Genomic DNA, 16,912 nt, shown 5'->3' on the forward strand with positions numbered 1-16,912 from the left:
ACACAGCACATTGTCTTCAGGATCTTCTCCAACACACATCCTCTACATACTTACAGCACACTGCCCCCACCTACCCACACGCACACTACACACACTACACACACACACGCACAGTCACTGCTCCACTCCCCTCCCGCCCACACACACATCTTCACTGTCATCACTCACATACATTACATACAGTACTCTGCTTGCAATATTAAGTCCCTGCCCCCCCTTCATACACAGCACATTATTTCATCAGGAAGCTTCTCCAACACACATCCCCAACATACTTACAGCACACTGCCCCCCCAATACACAGCACATTGTCTCATGAGGAAGCTTCTCCAACACACATATTGCACACTGCCCTCTCCCCACATACACAGCACACTATCCCATCTCCCCTGTCATCCCCCAACACACACACCAAGACCCTGGCAGTTGGGTTAGCCCCTTGAGCCGTGGATCTGCCCAAGGTTTCTTCCTTGGTAAGGGAGTTTTTCCTTGCCCCCCTGTTGCTCTTGGGTGCTCCTTGTTGGTGCCCCCCACCCAATCCCAATCCTCCCCACCTTTTTTTTTTATGCAGCCCTTGCCACTTAATCTACTAAACCTCTCTTCTACTGCACTTTTTACCCCCCATTAATGCACAAATAGGCTGACACCAGACATAATTTCACTGCATTTCTTACTTCCAGTAACTATATGCATGTGACAATAAACTTCCTTGTATCCTTGTACTAAAAGTCCCCGTGAATCCCCCTTGTGCTCTCTGAGATATTCAAGATGGCGTCCAAAATGGCCGCCATTTGGAGATTTTCCCAGATATCTCAGGCTTCTAATAAACCTTCTTATAAACATGATCAAATGTATACAGAAATGCCTGTAGCCTAAATAAGCTTTAAAACTTGCCATCATAGTTATTCCTCTTTTGCCAAACTCTCTGAATTAACAAGGAATTTTTATTTTAAGTTAGCTTACGCTAGCTGTTTTTTGTGTCACTGTACCATTTTAGCCCACCTTGGAAAAAGGCATTTTTTGAACATATTTCACCCATCCAAATCCTTTTTTGTAAATTTTTTGTAAAATGAATCAGAAAACATAGTTTGTATACTCAACATTTTTAATCCTTAAGCAGTGTATCTGTAGCAGGGTTAATGTTGTTTCCCTGAATTTCCCCACATGAATTTTCTTTATTTTCCCACGGGAATCTAAGGGTAAGGGGGTGTGGTGTAGGTGTGACGTGGGGCTATGCTCCGCGAAAATTAACTTTTAACTAAGTGTCCCATTACCCCAGGCGGGCTTGTCAGATTTCACGCAACAGGAGCACCTGAATGTGATAGCCTGTGTACGAAAATAAACAAATTCAGTAAGACCCTGTTCAAACGTCACGTTGCATTATTTCAACTTTTCTTTTAAAAACAACGCAGAGGATATTTATGGAGAGCAAAATACTCCCGTTACATATCTATCAGTAGGGCTACATGTATTGACTATTGACGATGGTTTGCTCACTGCGCTAACTAGCATAACTCATCTTTCTACATAAAGCCAAATGGTAAAAAATGACAATGAACTACCTGTTTATACACACAAAACAATAAACAATAATCTCCCAATTTACATAATATGAATCTACATACTAAGTCAGTGGCTGAAAATAATTGAAAAGAGGCTCTATCTTCAGGGGTTCGAAAACACCAAAGTTTTGAAGCGACTTTATCTGAGCATCCTTGAGACTGCACAGATGTAAGCGAGCCAAATAAAAACTAACATATAATAAAGACATTTTGTGATTAGACAAAATAATGAATAGCATTAGACAGGCCCCTCTTTTTCTAAAAAATGACTTCAAAGTTATAAATGGGCTTAAATGGTGCCTGGGCTTAATGGGTACACTATGTGAATTTCGTGTCACATTAATGACCTTGTAATCTTGGTTAACTTTAATTTTAGCAGTTTGTCAATGGTGAATTTGGATTCCTTGTATGAGAACTTATATTTAAACATTTTTATTGCATTTGTATTATGTTTTAAGCCTGAGATATGGAAAAATCTCCAAATAGCGGCAATTTTGGACGCCATCTTGAATATCTCAGAAAGCACAAGGGGGATTCACGGGGACTTTTAGTATGTTTTTCCTAAAGGTATTCTGAACATATCCTGAAAAATTCAGCTTGTTACTAATACTTCCGGGTATGACTGAATTTTGAGCTAATGCTCTTGGACTAGAAGTGCCCTTGAGCAAGGCACCTAACCCCTCACTGCTCCCCGAGCGCCGCTGTAGCAAGGGCTCACTACTCCGGGTTAGTGTGTGCTTCACCTCACTGTGTGTTCACTGTGTGCTCGGTGTGCCCACTAATTGACCTATCGCAAGCCCCGCCCACCGAATGCGGATAAGCCAATGCCAGTCCAGTATCTTCGCACATGTAGACAAACTCCGACAGCATCACCTTACGGCCCCATAGAAATGCATTGGGAGCCGTGATTTTTTTTTTTTCCGGTTTTATGGGATTGTATAGTGCTGTAAGTTTGAAAAAGGACGGCCAAACGACATGTGTGGGATTAACGCAACACCAATACACAAAATAATGGCTTTCAATCTTGATTATGCTATTTTGTAATTAAGGTAAATTAGATTAAATTCTCTCCTCCCAGCTCTCCCCTATTTTAAGCAAAGGGTTACTCCTAGCAATGAAACAGTGCTCCACCACATCTATGGATTAAGCCAAACAGTTAACTCAATGTAAGTAAGACAAACAAGGTTGTTTATTGTTCTCAGCACTGCCAGCATTGTGTATAATATGATTGTCACTTAGAGGAGACTCGTAGATAACTAACGTTAGCATAGTTAGCTAACCGCTGCTAACGTGCTAGCATCGCCTCATCAGAAAAGCATGGGCCTGTGCACAGTGGTGTAACATTTATTCACCATAAATTAATAAAGTTGAAGTCGCTCTGCAATGTAGACTATGTTTCCGTTTATTTGCAGTACCATGTTCCTTACATGACATGACCTGACCTAAATATTACAGGCTTACAGCTACTAGCTGATGGTAGCTGTAAGCCTGTAACTTTTACAGACAGGCTTACAGCTACCATTGAAGTTCTAGTCAACTCCGGTCTGAGGCTGTCGGACTTAGCAATAGTAACTAAGGGGGGCGTGAGTTCGCGAAAGGTCAATTCACGGATGGGATAAATGCAGAGACCAAATTCCTTGTATACGCAAGTATACTTGGCCTATAAACCTGATTTACATTTACATGATTTACATTTACATGATGTACCATGTTTCATTCATGCATAAATACACTTACTTGTGTACCATTGTTACATTGTATACCTTTTTCATTTTTGGCCCTGGGGTAAAACAATGATTTTGACTCAATGTACTTATCTATGGTACAGCATTGGCACTTTGTACACTAAATGCACATACACTGATCTACTTTCACATAGATTTTCAAGTGCCTACTAGTGCCTACTAGCTACTTCCCATTGTTTAATCCTTAAAATCTTCAAGCGTGGGAGCTCAAATATTGGTACATCAGTAATGAAATATAGTATGTATAGAAACAAATAATGATTGATACCAAATGCGTACAAAAACTGCTGGTCTGTGGATAATTTGCGTCACAATTGAATGGTATCGTGGAACCACAGACCGAAAGAAAAATAAACTAAATATTTCCAAGATTAGGAAATATAGTGTTATCAAATAAAGAGGTATAACATTAGGGGGTTGTGGTGTGAGCGTTCATTCAATGTGTGTGCGCATCTGTGCAAGTGAAGCTGTTGAACCATTGGAGATAATGTGGGTAGAAGCTGGGGATCGACCGATATGTTTTTTTCAGGGCCGATATCAATTATTACCAAAACAGGAGGCCGATAACCAATATGTAAAAACGATATGTCAGTTGTCAAAAGGGGGGTAGATAATAAAGGCGATATGCTGCAAAAATTTCAATCAAAAGCATTTAATTATGCAAACTTTTCTTTCTTCTTTTGTTACACAATTGTCTATCAACTTGCATAACTTGAATCACAAGTGTAAATCATGTTAATCCAAGAGCTGAGTGATAGCAATTATTTTCATAGACTAGGCCTACACAATGGGCTATGTGCTTGTTAAGGGACCTCACAAAGGTCACAAAGAGGATGCTTTGCCATTGTGTGTGTGAGTGCAGGAGAGAGGGAGAGGAAGGTGCATGCATGATGGCAAGTGTTAATGTTGAATAGTTTAACAAAACAGTTTTAAAATAGTTCATAGGCTATTTAAGCATGCAATTTGTGTCCATATAGGCACACAAACACACATTTACACATTTGTGAGCATAAAAGGCACGTTAATAGCCAGCTCAGGACGAGATTTAGTCCAGGTCGGATTAATTACGACTGGCCCTGGGTGCCTGTAGTCTTTTTTCATTGCAACTTCAGCAATGTAAGGTACCTTACCTTCGAAGAATAGCTCCGTAGCGCTGAAGCCCAGTCTACAGTCTGCCTCAATGAGAAGCCTAAACTTTCTGTGTATTCAGTCTTCAATCCTGATTGGCTGCATTCATGCTGACTAACAAATCAGACGGTGTAGTGGGCGGGACAATGCTCTCGACCACAGAGTAGCAAATGCAGGGAGTGAGATGCTTTACAGACAAAGTAGCGCGTTTCATTCTTTATCCATTTCAATATCGTCTTATCTGTGGAAAAAAAAACGACCGATAACGATTGTTATAAAAGTGCTAAATATCAGCCGTAATAATCGACCCGGCCGATAATTGTCTGTGTTTCAAAATTGAGCGAGTATTTAACAGCTTTGAAAATATTTAACATTGTTTCATGAGAGTAATTGAGATTGCAGCAATTGAGGAGTCAGTGCATCACCAAAACCAATAATAGTAGTGGTAGTAGGCCAGACCTAGTAGACACTATTACATATTTATCCAACCACCTACATATGGCACTGTAGAATGGTTTGAAAAAGAAAAGATTGAGAACCTGTGGCCTAAAATATCACCGTCATCAAATAAGAAATTATCTTGTCAAAGTGAACCTAAGAATGAACCTAACTTAAGGCAACTACAATGTCTGGACAAAGGTGGTGAAGACTGAGCAGAAGCTGCTTCAAAGATAATGATAACAATAAAGTTGTATTATTGGATTATTATATAGTGAGGGAAAAGTCATGGAATTTAACATTTGACTTTGAGTGGGAACCCTGGTGCAATATCTCACAAGCAGGTTGGAGGATCTTCATCATACCTTGCACAGTTAATCACTACAGAGGCTAAATAGCCTTACTGATTACGAGTCAGTGTTTTTCAACCACTGTGCCGGGGCAAACTAGTGTGCCGTGAGAGATCAGGTGTGCCGCAGAAAATTACCCAAATGTCACTCACTGGTCCAGAAAAGCAACTGTTTATAATTTAATTAAATTTATAACCACATGATCATACAATCTCATTGATTGTATGATTGCACTAATTGTGGTATGCAGGCATTGTACAACAGGGGCCCCATATCCAGTATTCACAGTTTCATACAGTTCATAACAATTAAATTAGATATAGTCACCTACAAATGAAACAGAGGGCGCTTGTTTTATTGAGCAGGTCTTGCATAGAAGCCATAATAAGGCCATATCTGTGTATTATTTGAAATTTTAGGCTATGGTATGTTTATTTTTTCTTCACACAGGATGTTAGTGTGCCGTGGGACATTTTAAGTGTCAAAAGTGTGCCGTGGCACAAAAAAGGTTGAAAAACACTGCTCTAAGTCATGGGTCTTAAGATCAAGGTCACATGGGGGTCATATATGAAATTCAGGGCACTGTATTTCCCAAGTGGCTTAAGGGATCTTCATCAAATCATTCAGCTGGACTGGTTAGATACTCAAGCTCACATGGTCAGAATCATGATGTAAGTGTTACCACAAGATCACCCAGGCAGCTCTGAGGTTTTTCATCAATAGGGGCAAAGATTATCACTAAAAAGGCTATTTGAATTGATTTCGTACTAAAGGCCATAGGGTCTGAGGTCAAGGTCTCATATGGCCCTTTTCCACATTGGGGTAAAACCCCGATGTCTGGGATAAAACCTCAGACTTTTTTTCCAATTTCCATGATTGAGGCCGGACTGGGGCTGTGGCCCAGACGGCCTCAGGTCCAGGGCCGAATCGAGGACTGTAAACTGTGGAATGAATGGACGCAACAATAAAACCGGAGAAATTTAAAAACAGACTGGTAGCATTTTTTCTCATACTTAAAATGTTTAAACATGTTCTTGCCCACTACAGTAATCCTGGTTTAAAAATAATTTTATGGTGTTTTCCTTTTTTCACATCCCCTCTGTCATCTTTCAGGCAGCGCTCAGCATTTTTGGTATGGTGGGTGGTCCACTTCTTGGCGTGTTCTGTCTTGGAATGTTCTTCCCCTGGGCTAACTCTGTGGTAAGTTCAATGCAACTTAACCCACCAACTGTAAACAACTGAACAACTATTTTTAATTATAGATCATGGGTTCAGGATGACCATTTGTCTTTTCTCAGGGTGCCCTTGTTGGGTTGGTTGCAGGTCTAGTTATGGCTTTCTGGATTGGCATTGGCAGCTTTGTCACACGTTTATCTGTCCCAGACACTCTACCAGCTGTCAACACCACTGCTATACCAAGTATAAGCAACACAACCACAGCCACAATGATGACCATCATAACTTCCGCTACATCCAGGTGACATGTTGATTATGATGTCAGAGTTTGATTGTTAGGATGTGACTGCAAAATACCATGGATTATTAAAAGTGAAAACATTTCACACAAAAATATGCATAATCAAAAAAGATTGTAATGATTGTGAACCTTAGCCGGTGTTCACGTTGCGCCGCAACATCTGCAATCTGTCTCCAACCCACTTCTCCTCTGTGGTCGCCTCTGGTCTACCTCCACTCACCACATTCTCCTCTCTGGCCTCTGGCACAATCTAAACTAACTGAGGACCTCTAAAACTACCAGATATTCTTCCTTTTCAGCCAGCATCACTGTTGCCAAGACGCCTTTCTACAAAGACAAAATTAACAGTGTCACAAACACTCAGAAACTTTTTTTTCCACCTTCAAATAGCTACTCAATCCTAAGCCTCCTCCTCTTCCATCCAGCCTTACTGCCGATACCCTTGCCTTATTTTTTTACAAACAAAGCGGCAGCATCAGCAGTCAGTTCTACATGTCCCTCCTTGGCTCCATTGGCGTGACCAACCAGATATTGCACTCCTACAACCTCTGGTGGTTGCTGGCACATCTTTTTTCTGCATTTGCTCTCTGAGAGTGAGGTATCTAGACTCCTTGACATGTAGCCGTCCTACTACATGCCTTTGGACCCTATGCCTATGAGCCTACTTCAGTCCATCAGCCCGACCATCACACCACATGTGATCCATGCTTAACCTTTGGCACATTTCTAACAGCATTCAAAATGGCTCAGGTAACACAGTTATTTAAGAAAACTTCTCAACCCTGCTCAAGTTGAGAACTACCATCCTGTCTCACTCCTACCCTTTATATCCAAATGTATCGAACGAGCAGTCTCCAAACAGGTCTCTGTTTGATCCAAATCAATCTGGGTTCAAGACTGGCCACTAACCAAACAGCTCTGCTGTGACAGAAGCCTTAAAGGAAGCCAGGGCGATCGTCCAGTCATCAGTACTCATTCTGCTTGACTTATCAGCTGCCTTTGACAAGGACATGTGACTGCAAAATACCATGGATTATTAAAAGTGAAAACATTTCACACAAAAAATATGCATAATCAAAAAAGATTGTAATGATTGTGAACCTTAGCCGGTGTTCACGTTGCGCCGCAACATCTGCAATCTGTCTCCAACCCACTTCTCCTCTGTGGTCGCCTCTGGTCTACCTCCACTCACCACATTCTCCTCTCTGGCCTCTGGCACAATCTAAACTAACTGAGGACCTCTAAAACTACCAGATATTCTCCTTTTCAGCCAGCATCACTGCTGCCAAGACGTCTTTCTACAAAGACAAAATTAACAGTGTCACAAACACTCAGAAACTTTTTTCCACCTTCAAATAGCTACTCAATCCTAAGCCTCCTCCTCTTCCATCCAGCCTTACTGCCGATACCCTTGCCTTATTTTTTACAAACAAAGCGGCAGCGATCAGCAGTCAGTTCTCTACATGTCCCTCCTTGGCTCCACAGGACGTGACCGAACCAGATATTGCACTCCTACAACCTCTGGTGGTTGCTGGCACATCTTTTTCTGCATTTGCGCCTCTCTCTGAGAGTGAGGTATCTAGACTCCTGACATGTAGCCGTCCTACTACATGCTCGTTGGACCCTATGCCTATGAGCCTACTTCAGTCCATCAGCCCGACCATCACACCACATGTGATCCATGCTTCGCTAACCTTTGGCACATTTCTAACAGCATTCAAAATGGCTCAGGTAACACAGTTATTTAAGAAAACTTCTCAACCCTGCTCAAGTTGAGAACTACCATCCTGTCTCACTCCTACCCTTTATATCCAAATGTATCGAACGAGCAGTCTCCAAACAGGTCTCTGTTTGATCCAAATCAATCTGGGTTCAAGACTGGCCACTCAACCGAAACAGCTCTGCTGTGACAGAAGCCTTAAAGGAAGCCAGGGCGATCGCACAGTCATCAGTACTCATTCTGCTTGACTTATCAGCTGCCTTTGACAAGGACATGTGACTGCAAAATACCATGGATTATTAACTATTAGCACATTTTTTTCACACAAAAATATGCATAATCAAAAAAGATTGTAATGATTGTGTATGAAGTTTTGTTTGATAGTACCGTTTCATCACAAGATTCAGTCCACAGTCATTACAGGCTACTTTCTTGAAATGGGACTGACATGAAACTTCAAATCTAAAAAGCAATCTTGTTAGCATAGTCTGTGTAGATCAACATTTTTGAGAAACAGATGTAATGTATAGTGTGTACATTTCAGTTAGGGAAAGGTAGGTCTATGTTTGATCCAAACCGATCTGGGTTCAAGAGTGGCCACTCAACCGAAACAGCTCTGCTGTCCGTGACAGAAGTCTTAAAGGAAGCCAGGGTGACCGCACCGTTAGTACTCATTCTGCTTGACTTATCAGCTGCCTTTGACACGGTTAATCACCGCATTCTTCTCTCTATACTCAAACATGGGCTTGAGCAAGGCACCTAACCCCAAACTGCTCCCCGGGCACGGATTTTCACCCGTGTTCTCCGTGTACCCCTGTGATCGTGTTGTCTCGGTCGCCCGGTCGTGCCATTTCTCACTCTACAACATACGAAAAATCAGGACTTACCTGGCTCAATATGCTACCCAACTCCTGGTACAGGCCATAATCATCTCACAACTTGACTACTGTAACACACTCCTGACAGGTCTTCTAGCCTGCACAGTGAAACCCCTTCAGATGATTCAAGATGCGTCAGCGTGCCTGATCTTCAACCAACCCAAAAGGGCACATGTTACCCCCAGCGTTCTAAATTAACTTTTTTGATCACCAGCCAATGTGGCTAGTAACTTTCTAAAGTTACCAGCCAATCAGAATTTCTACTAGCCCATTTTTTTCTGGTGAAAATAAGAGAAATTATGAGTGCCACTGAATGTATTTGATCATTGTATGAAGTATCTATCTATCTATCTATCTATCTATCTATGCCCTGCTTCATTCCTCTTCTCGCCCCCAGAAGTCTGTCCCAACCACCGCCGCATTTAGTTTAATCTTAACTTTTTAATATAGGGCTGTCAAACGATTAAAAACAATTAATTTATTAATCTCATATTTTGAAATTAATTAATCTAGATTAATCCCGATTAAAAAGTAAAATGTTCTCCCTAAAGACTAAAGCTTCATAAGTGGCATATTAAATACAACATAAATCACAAAATAAATGAGTAACCACAAAGCTAAAAGTAAAACACTTTTATATTATTTAAATGACAATAATGACACTAATTTTGTTTTAAAGTATTCATTTCTTACTTCTTCCTTTGGAAATAGAAGCATGTAATGACATGATGCTAGCTAGACATGTTCTGTTTGCAATTAAAAGTGAATTATGAGCTTGGTAGCCAGCCACCTAGTTAGCTGAATGGATGCGTTTCAATCGGCATATCATGTGCTTCATGTAAACAAATAATTGAAGACTTCTAGACTCACCAGTTCCAATACACAAAGGCAAAGACAACTTTTTATATTCTTGTCCATTATCCAAATCACAGAGTACAGCCTATGTCAAAGTGCCCTGGCTCTGGACCGTTTAACTGGTCAGTATGGGAACCGGATTAATTGCCAATCTACTCTAACTTTGTCTTTCTTGCTTTCAGTATTTCGTTTTATAAGTTTCTTATATTAAAAAGGAGATATCAATTATCATCAACAATGTCAAGCCAGCTGGAACCTGCCACTTGTTTTCCCTCTCGTGCGTGCTCAGACTGGTTCTCAATTAAATGGAGTAGCATGTGTTCAAGTTGGATCTTAATGGAGAGGACCCAAAAAGTATCATCTTTATGTAACATGCTGTTGGTGCATGTTGACATTGTAAACTTTCTCTAACAAGAGTGAAAAACAGTTTGCAATAAAGCTACTATTTATTAGCTAAATGTTGGTACCTCCTCTGTCTCTTGGTGCCCTACGCACAGTGCAAAATCGCACTGTCAAAATCGAGTTAATTTTGACAGCACTACTTTTTACTTTACTTTACCAGCTAACTCCTTCCTCTTTCAGTCTATGCTCCCTGCTCTGGCTCCATTCGTTCTTCTTCTTCCTTGTGTTTTCTGGTAGACGCTCCGTTCGTTTCCATGGTCTCTCGCACTGGTTTCACCATAGATATACATATGGGTTTCACAGCAAACTGCGCGCAGCCAATGGGCGTATAAAAAGTCATCACGTAGCATTATGGCACAGTGTTCGTGGGAAATGTAGGAAGTACTGCCACAGGGATAAATGACCGAGAACAGAGCCTTATGTATTATGCATGTAATGCCTCACGCACCACCGGCCAAACTGGCTAGTACGTTTTTATTCATTTTTATTAACCCGCCAAAATGAATTTTAACCCGCAGTAGGTGGGTGTTAATTTAGAACCCTGGTTACCACGCGGCTCATCCAGCTACACTGGCTACTTATGGCCGCCTGCATCAAATTCAAGTCTCTAACGCTTGCCTACAAAGTAGTCTCAGGTTTTGCTCCCACCTACTTGAATGCCCTCATACATGCATATGCTACCTCCCAACCATTGCGCTCCTCAGACGAACGACGTCTAGCTCTGCCACCAGTACACTCAGGCCAATCCAAACTTTTCTCATCTGTTATTCCTCATTGGTGGAACGCGCTACCAGTTCCTACTAGAGCAGAGACATCCCTCTCCATCTTCAAAAAACTCCTTCCTTTTCTTCTCGTAGCACTACTTACAACTAGCCTTGCTAATTCTAGCACTTATAGCTTATAACTTGTTCTTATGGTACTCTACTTTTAAATTGTTCAACATATGCACTGTGAGTCGCTTTGGTTAAAAAGTGTCAGCCAAATGTAATGTAATCTAATGTAGACCCCTCTTGAAAGACCCAAAACTATCACAGGAACGGAGAGCACTGGGCAACTCATTCCACCAACATGGAACCACTGAGGAAAAGAGTCTTGAATTTATGGCTGGTCGACACAACAGATGCTCATCAGAAGACCGCAGTGGGCGGTTGGGCATGTACATCTTGATCACTGAATTAAGATAGCAGGAAGCAGATCCAGTCAGTGCCCTTTAGGCCAAAGTGAGATATTTCAATTTAATTCTGGCAAAAGTAACTAGGAGAGGAGTTACATGTGTCCTCTTTGACTGATTGAAGACCAGGCATGCTGCAGCATTCTGAATCAGTTGTAACAATCTTACTACAAAAACAGGTAGGCCAGCTAACAGTGAGTTACAATAGCCCAGCTTGGAGATAACCATGGCCTGTACAAGAAGTTGTGTGGAATCTTGTGTCAGAAAAGCTCTGATGTTACTAATGTTGTAAAGGATAAACCGACATGATTTTGAAACTGAGGCTACATGCTCAGAGAAGTTAAGTTGGTCATCAATTACGACACCCAAGTTATGTGCCGATCTAGTTGGGGTCAGTGAAGATGAGTCAAACTGGATGTTAATCTCAGGGGTCGAAATTAACTTTTGGCCTACTAGCCAAAGTGGCTGGTAGATGGGGGGAAAAACAAATACCGGCCAGACATATTTTTTACCGGCCAAAACTAAACAATGCTTTTCATAACCATTTTGAAAATAGCCTGTTCAATCATTAGCTTGTTACAAACAAAAAAGCCGGTTCAATCATTTAGTCCATGAGCCACAGGCCCAAAAAGGGGCGTGTCACTACCACTTGGGGGGGCAAATTCTCACTATATTTTTCTGAAAGCAACATATCTCTGGAGTATAAAATGGTATGATAGCAAGTTGGATCTTGTAGCTTTGTGGCTGTACAGGCCTTCAAAGTTGACCTCTTATTTGAAAAAAGGAAATTCCGCCTATTGGCTTTTTTTTTGTTAAACCACTCATAAGAGCCCAGAAAATAATCCAAACCTCAATATTACAGATGCATATTTGGTGTTTGATGTTGGCATACATATTTTGAATCATTATGTGATTTTGCCCTTCATTTTGGTTGATAGAATTCAAGATTTATGTGTAATAATGTGCAAATCTACGCTTTTAGAGACACAACGTGTTGCAGCACTAATCAAAATGCCCACTACCTCATTAATCAATGTATTTCTACCTTCCTACCTCCCAGCAGAGACTTGAAATACAAATGATTACATAGGTCTGCATTGCTATGCTATTTACTATTTGTAAATGTACTATTCGGAATTTTTTTTTTTTTAGCTTTGAACGGACACATCACAAAAAATGAAATGTCTCCTGTACCACACAGGGGAATTTCCGTCTGCTTTTCTCTGCCAAAAGTTAACAATTTTCAACCTCCATGCGTCTTTCTCTCAATGTACTGCTATACGGCTCTGGGTTTGCTTGTCCTTAACGACGGGTTAGGGTCGCTATGTACAGTATAATGTAATTACAGTATGTACATTTGTAAATAAATAGACACTATGGGTGGGATAGGGTAGTGCAGTTGTGGGTGGGGGGGGGCTGGGGTATGTCGGCCTCCTTGTTGTCCCTGTCAAGGGGTGCCATGGTCGTGGACACCTCAACAGGCACAGGCAAGGAGGCATCAGGCGGGGCGGGGGGTGATGGGGGCGTGGTTGGATGTCACTGGGATGCAGAGCTAGAGTTCAGTAGTGTGAAAGCCACAGGAAAGAAGCTTCCTCTGAATCTGCTGGTTCGGATGTGAAGAGACCTGTAACACCTCTCGGAGTCTGTGGTTGGGGTGAGAACAGTCTTTGATGATGTGCGCCTTACGCAAGCATCGCTTGCCCTGGATGGCCTCGATGGAGGGGAATGAGGAACCGGTGATGCATTGGGCAGTTTTCACCACTCTCTGCAGTGTTTTACGGTCATGGGCAGAGCTGTTGCCATACCAAACTGTGACACAGTTGGTGAGGATGCTCTCGGTGTTGCAGCGGTAGACGTTCACTAGGATCTGAGGAGACAGATGGACCTCAGAAAGAAGAGACGCTGGTGAGCCTTTTTGATGAGGGTAGAGGTGTTGAGGGTCCAAAAGAGGTCCTCAGAGATGTGGACCCTTGAAACTTGAAGCTGAACTGAGGTCTGTTGGTTAGGAAGTCCAGAATCCAGTTACCGAGGGAGGTATTGATGCCCAGTTCACTGAGTTTGGTGATCAGTTTGGAGGGGATGATTGTGTTGAACTCTGAGCTGAAGTCAATGAACAGCATTCTTACATAGGTGTTGCTATTGTCAAGGTGGGACAGGGCAGAGTGAAGTGCCATAGAGATGGCATCCTCTGTGCTCCTGTTCTGACAATGATGAATTCAATTACAGTTTTTTTCTGAATGCTTAAACACAACTGTGATTCTTATAGCACAATTTCTAAAACTATTAATACTTATAGCAAAATCACTCACTGAGTTCGCAAAACTAAAAGCACTGCTTTGCAATTTTGTAACACACACTTTGCACAACTGTAGGCACAATCCACTGCACAGCACTCTTTTTGCAGAACTGTAAACACAACTCACTGCTTTACACTCAATTTCCAAATGATCAACACACTCCTAGCAAATATATACACATGTATGGCTATTATTTTCACTATTTTGCCAACTCTCTGGCACACTTTTTCATGTGAAAACTGTTTTAGATCATGAGTTCACTTTGCAATCAGCCTAAGCACTATACATAAGCCACAGGTAATGTACAATGGGTACAATAGAGGGAGCAGGAAGAGTGAGAAAAGTAAGAATTAGAGAAGGCTGAAGAATAGGACGTGGAGGTGAAGAAGTAGGTGGAAGAAGAGGAGGAAGAGGATGCAGAGGTGAAGAAGTGAGAGGGAGAGAATGACAAGGACAAGGAGGTGAAGTTAGAGGAAGAGGACAAAGAGGAGGAAGAGGAGGATGGGGAGGGGGAAGGGTAAGAAGAGAAAAAAATAGCCCTTTTACAGGCAAAAAAATCAGTCTACATGTGGGGATATTGTCATGTCAGGCCTGGATACGGCATTCCAGAATATATTTTCCCCGGTGCCTTGGACTAGGACATTGCATGTGATGTAGACGAAATTTTGAGAGAGACGACCAGATGTAGAATGATTTTAGTCTCAGTGAAATTGCTATTTTGTTTTTTGACTTGGAAAAACACACTTGTGTTTGTTTTGATGTGTGTAAATAAACACTAATACTTAAAGTTTGGATCCCTGTATGTTTACAGAACTATGACAAAAGTATGACCTCAAACTGCCATACAGTAGTCTATCTTGTGCACAGAGAAAGCAAAAGCCAGATGTGTTTTTTATTCATACCATCAGTGCGTAGTTGGCACATTGCGTGCTTACTATTGTCCATGGCTTGTGTTTACTGTTTGATACGAAAACACCATCTTTACGAAAGTGTGAAGAGTTAAGTAAGGTTTGTTAGCTTTTGCAAGAGAACTACAATGTTTTGCTGATTGGGTGAAAGGTTTTCCTATTTGTGTGTAGAGTTTTGCAAAAAAAGCCAATGTTTCGAAGGTCCAAAAATTTTGCAGCCTATTATCAGACGGTGTTAAAGCGGAGCAAATAAATTAGGTTGCTCTATCTTGGTCAGTAACAAAGGATATTTGCTATAAAGACCACTGCAGAAAATATGACCTCGGTTTTGAGCTATGAATCATTTCTTTCATAGTTCATTCGCTATCATTGAAAGTGACAGTAAGCAAGTATAGGCTACGTTTCTATGCAACATTTGAAACTTTCAAGTTCTTTTTGTGTGGCAATCTACCGTATTTTCCAGACTATAAGTCGCTCCGGAATATAAGTCGCATCAGTCAAAAAATGCGTCATGAACAGGAAAAAACAAGTCGCATCAGACTATTTTCAAAAAATCCAAAACCAAAAACAGATACCATGTAACTGGACCATTGAGGCCAAAAAGATTAATGTTAATGAAGACGAAGGAGTGAAGGCAGCCAAGAGGAGGGCCAGAAGGTAATTGTAGGCTAAAGCAAAAGATTCACTGACCAAAAATGCTGATATGGTACATGAAAATTTTGCTAAAAATGTGGAGAATGCAATGCAATCAAGCATTTTGGGCGATGTGGAGTCACAAGCTGGCAGCAGATTAAATGCTTACGAGAGAGAGAAAAAGATGCAGTTTTAAAAGGCTGTGACCAAAGCTGAGGCAAGCCAGGCGATAGGCCTATAGGCCCGACGGTAATTGTAAAGCAATTTACAAAAGATTCACTGAACAAAAATGCTGATGTGGTACATGGAGAATGTGGAGAATGCAATGCAATCAAGCATTATTGGCAATGTGGAGACAAGCCGGCACCAGATTAAATGCTCACGAGAGAAAAAAGATGCGGTTTTAAAAGGACATGCAGACCGAAGCTGCAACAAGCAGGTGCAAATGCTCGGCTGGCCACCTCCGAAAGAGCGAGAGAGAAAAAAAGATGTGCATTTAAAATCAGGGCCTAAATTTCAGCGCGGGATTGCGCATAAGTTATTAGTATTGTGCATAATGATAAAAGTCCCGCAACTCTAGCCATCATAATGTGAGAAATTCCCACACACATTTTACAGCGCTGTCTGATAACGTTAATGGAGCGGCCTGAATGCAGGACTATTGACTGGACAGACCAACTCTGACTTCAATTGTACGTAGCCCCATGCAGACACACGCGTGGAGGACCACTTTGCGGGTGCCTCTCTCTCTCTTTCTCTCTCTCTCAGCAGGATTTGTCACCGCTGAAGTCAAATTATAGCCTAGGTGCTTCTACATCAACCGCTATCGACTAGCCTGGCGAGCCAGACCCACATTAAAATGTAGGGTCTGGGCACTCACCGTTCGCAGTGCTCAGTCCGAGGGGCGGGATAATCAGTTGTCTTTCAAATTCCCTCTGCACGCAATAGGACGCAATAGGATATTTGTTTTCAAGTAGCAGGGAATTCAAAGCCAAACCGTTGCAACTCTGCCATCAATCATTATGTTAAGCCCACCAAACGACTCTATACACGATTTCAATGTCCTGATTAAGTTTCGATTTCTGGAGCTCACAAGCCAACGGAGAGTTGCTAGACTAGCCCTGGCAGCAAATGTAATTTGCCGCTAGGGGCACGTCTAGATTTCTAGGCTAGCTATCGACAGGAAAGGAAAACAAAAGTTTAGCGATCAGGAACCGTCAGGAATTTTGCAAACACGAAAGCATGACTGCCTATAACACGAGAGAACAAGGATATGTTCTCCATTTGAGGAACGTTATAATCGATTGCGGACGTGAACAGAAAGCTACAGACACGGAGCACATAGTAG

At 41.6% G+C, this 16,912-nt stretch overlaps 1 protein-coding gene across 5 annotated transcripts in view; it reads left to right on the forward strand.

Annotated features, from left to right (window-relative positions):
* Window positions 1-16,912, forward strand: part of slc5a6a (solute carrier family 5 member 6a) — a 108,029-nt gene that overhangs the window by 67,215 nt on the left and 23,902 nt on the right. For all 5 annotated transcript variants that reach the window (XM_048250380.1, XM_048250379.1, XM_048250384.1 and 2 more), the window contains 2 exons: window positions 6,337-6,423; window positions 6,522-6,700. In XM_048250380.1, the coding sequence (XP_048106337.1) occupies window positions 6,337-6,423; window positions 6,522-6,700 (266 nt within the window). The remainder of the gene's footprint in view (window positions 1-6,336; window positions 6,424-6,521; window positions 6,701-16,912) is intronic.

The sequence above is a fragment of the Alosa alosa genome, chromosome 8, assembly GCF_017589495.1.
Source record: "Alosa alosa isolate M-15738 ecotype Scorff River chromosome 8, AALO_Geno_1.1, whole genome shotgun sequence".
NCBI classification, from domain to species: Eukaryota; Metazoa; Chordata; class Actinopteri; order Clupeiformes; family Clupeidae; genus Alosa; species Alosa alosa.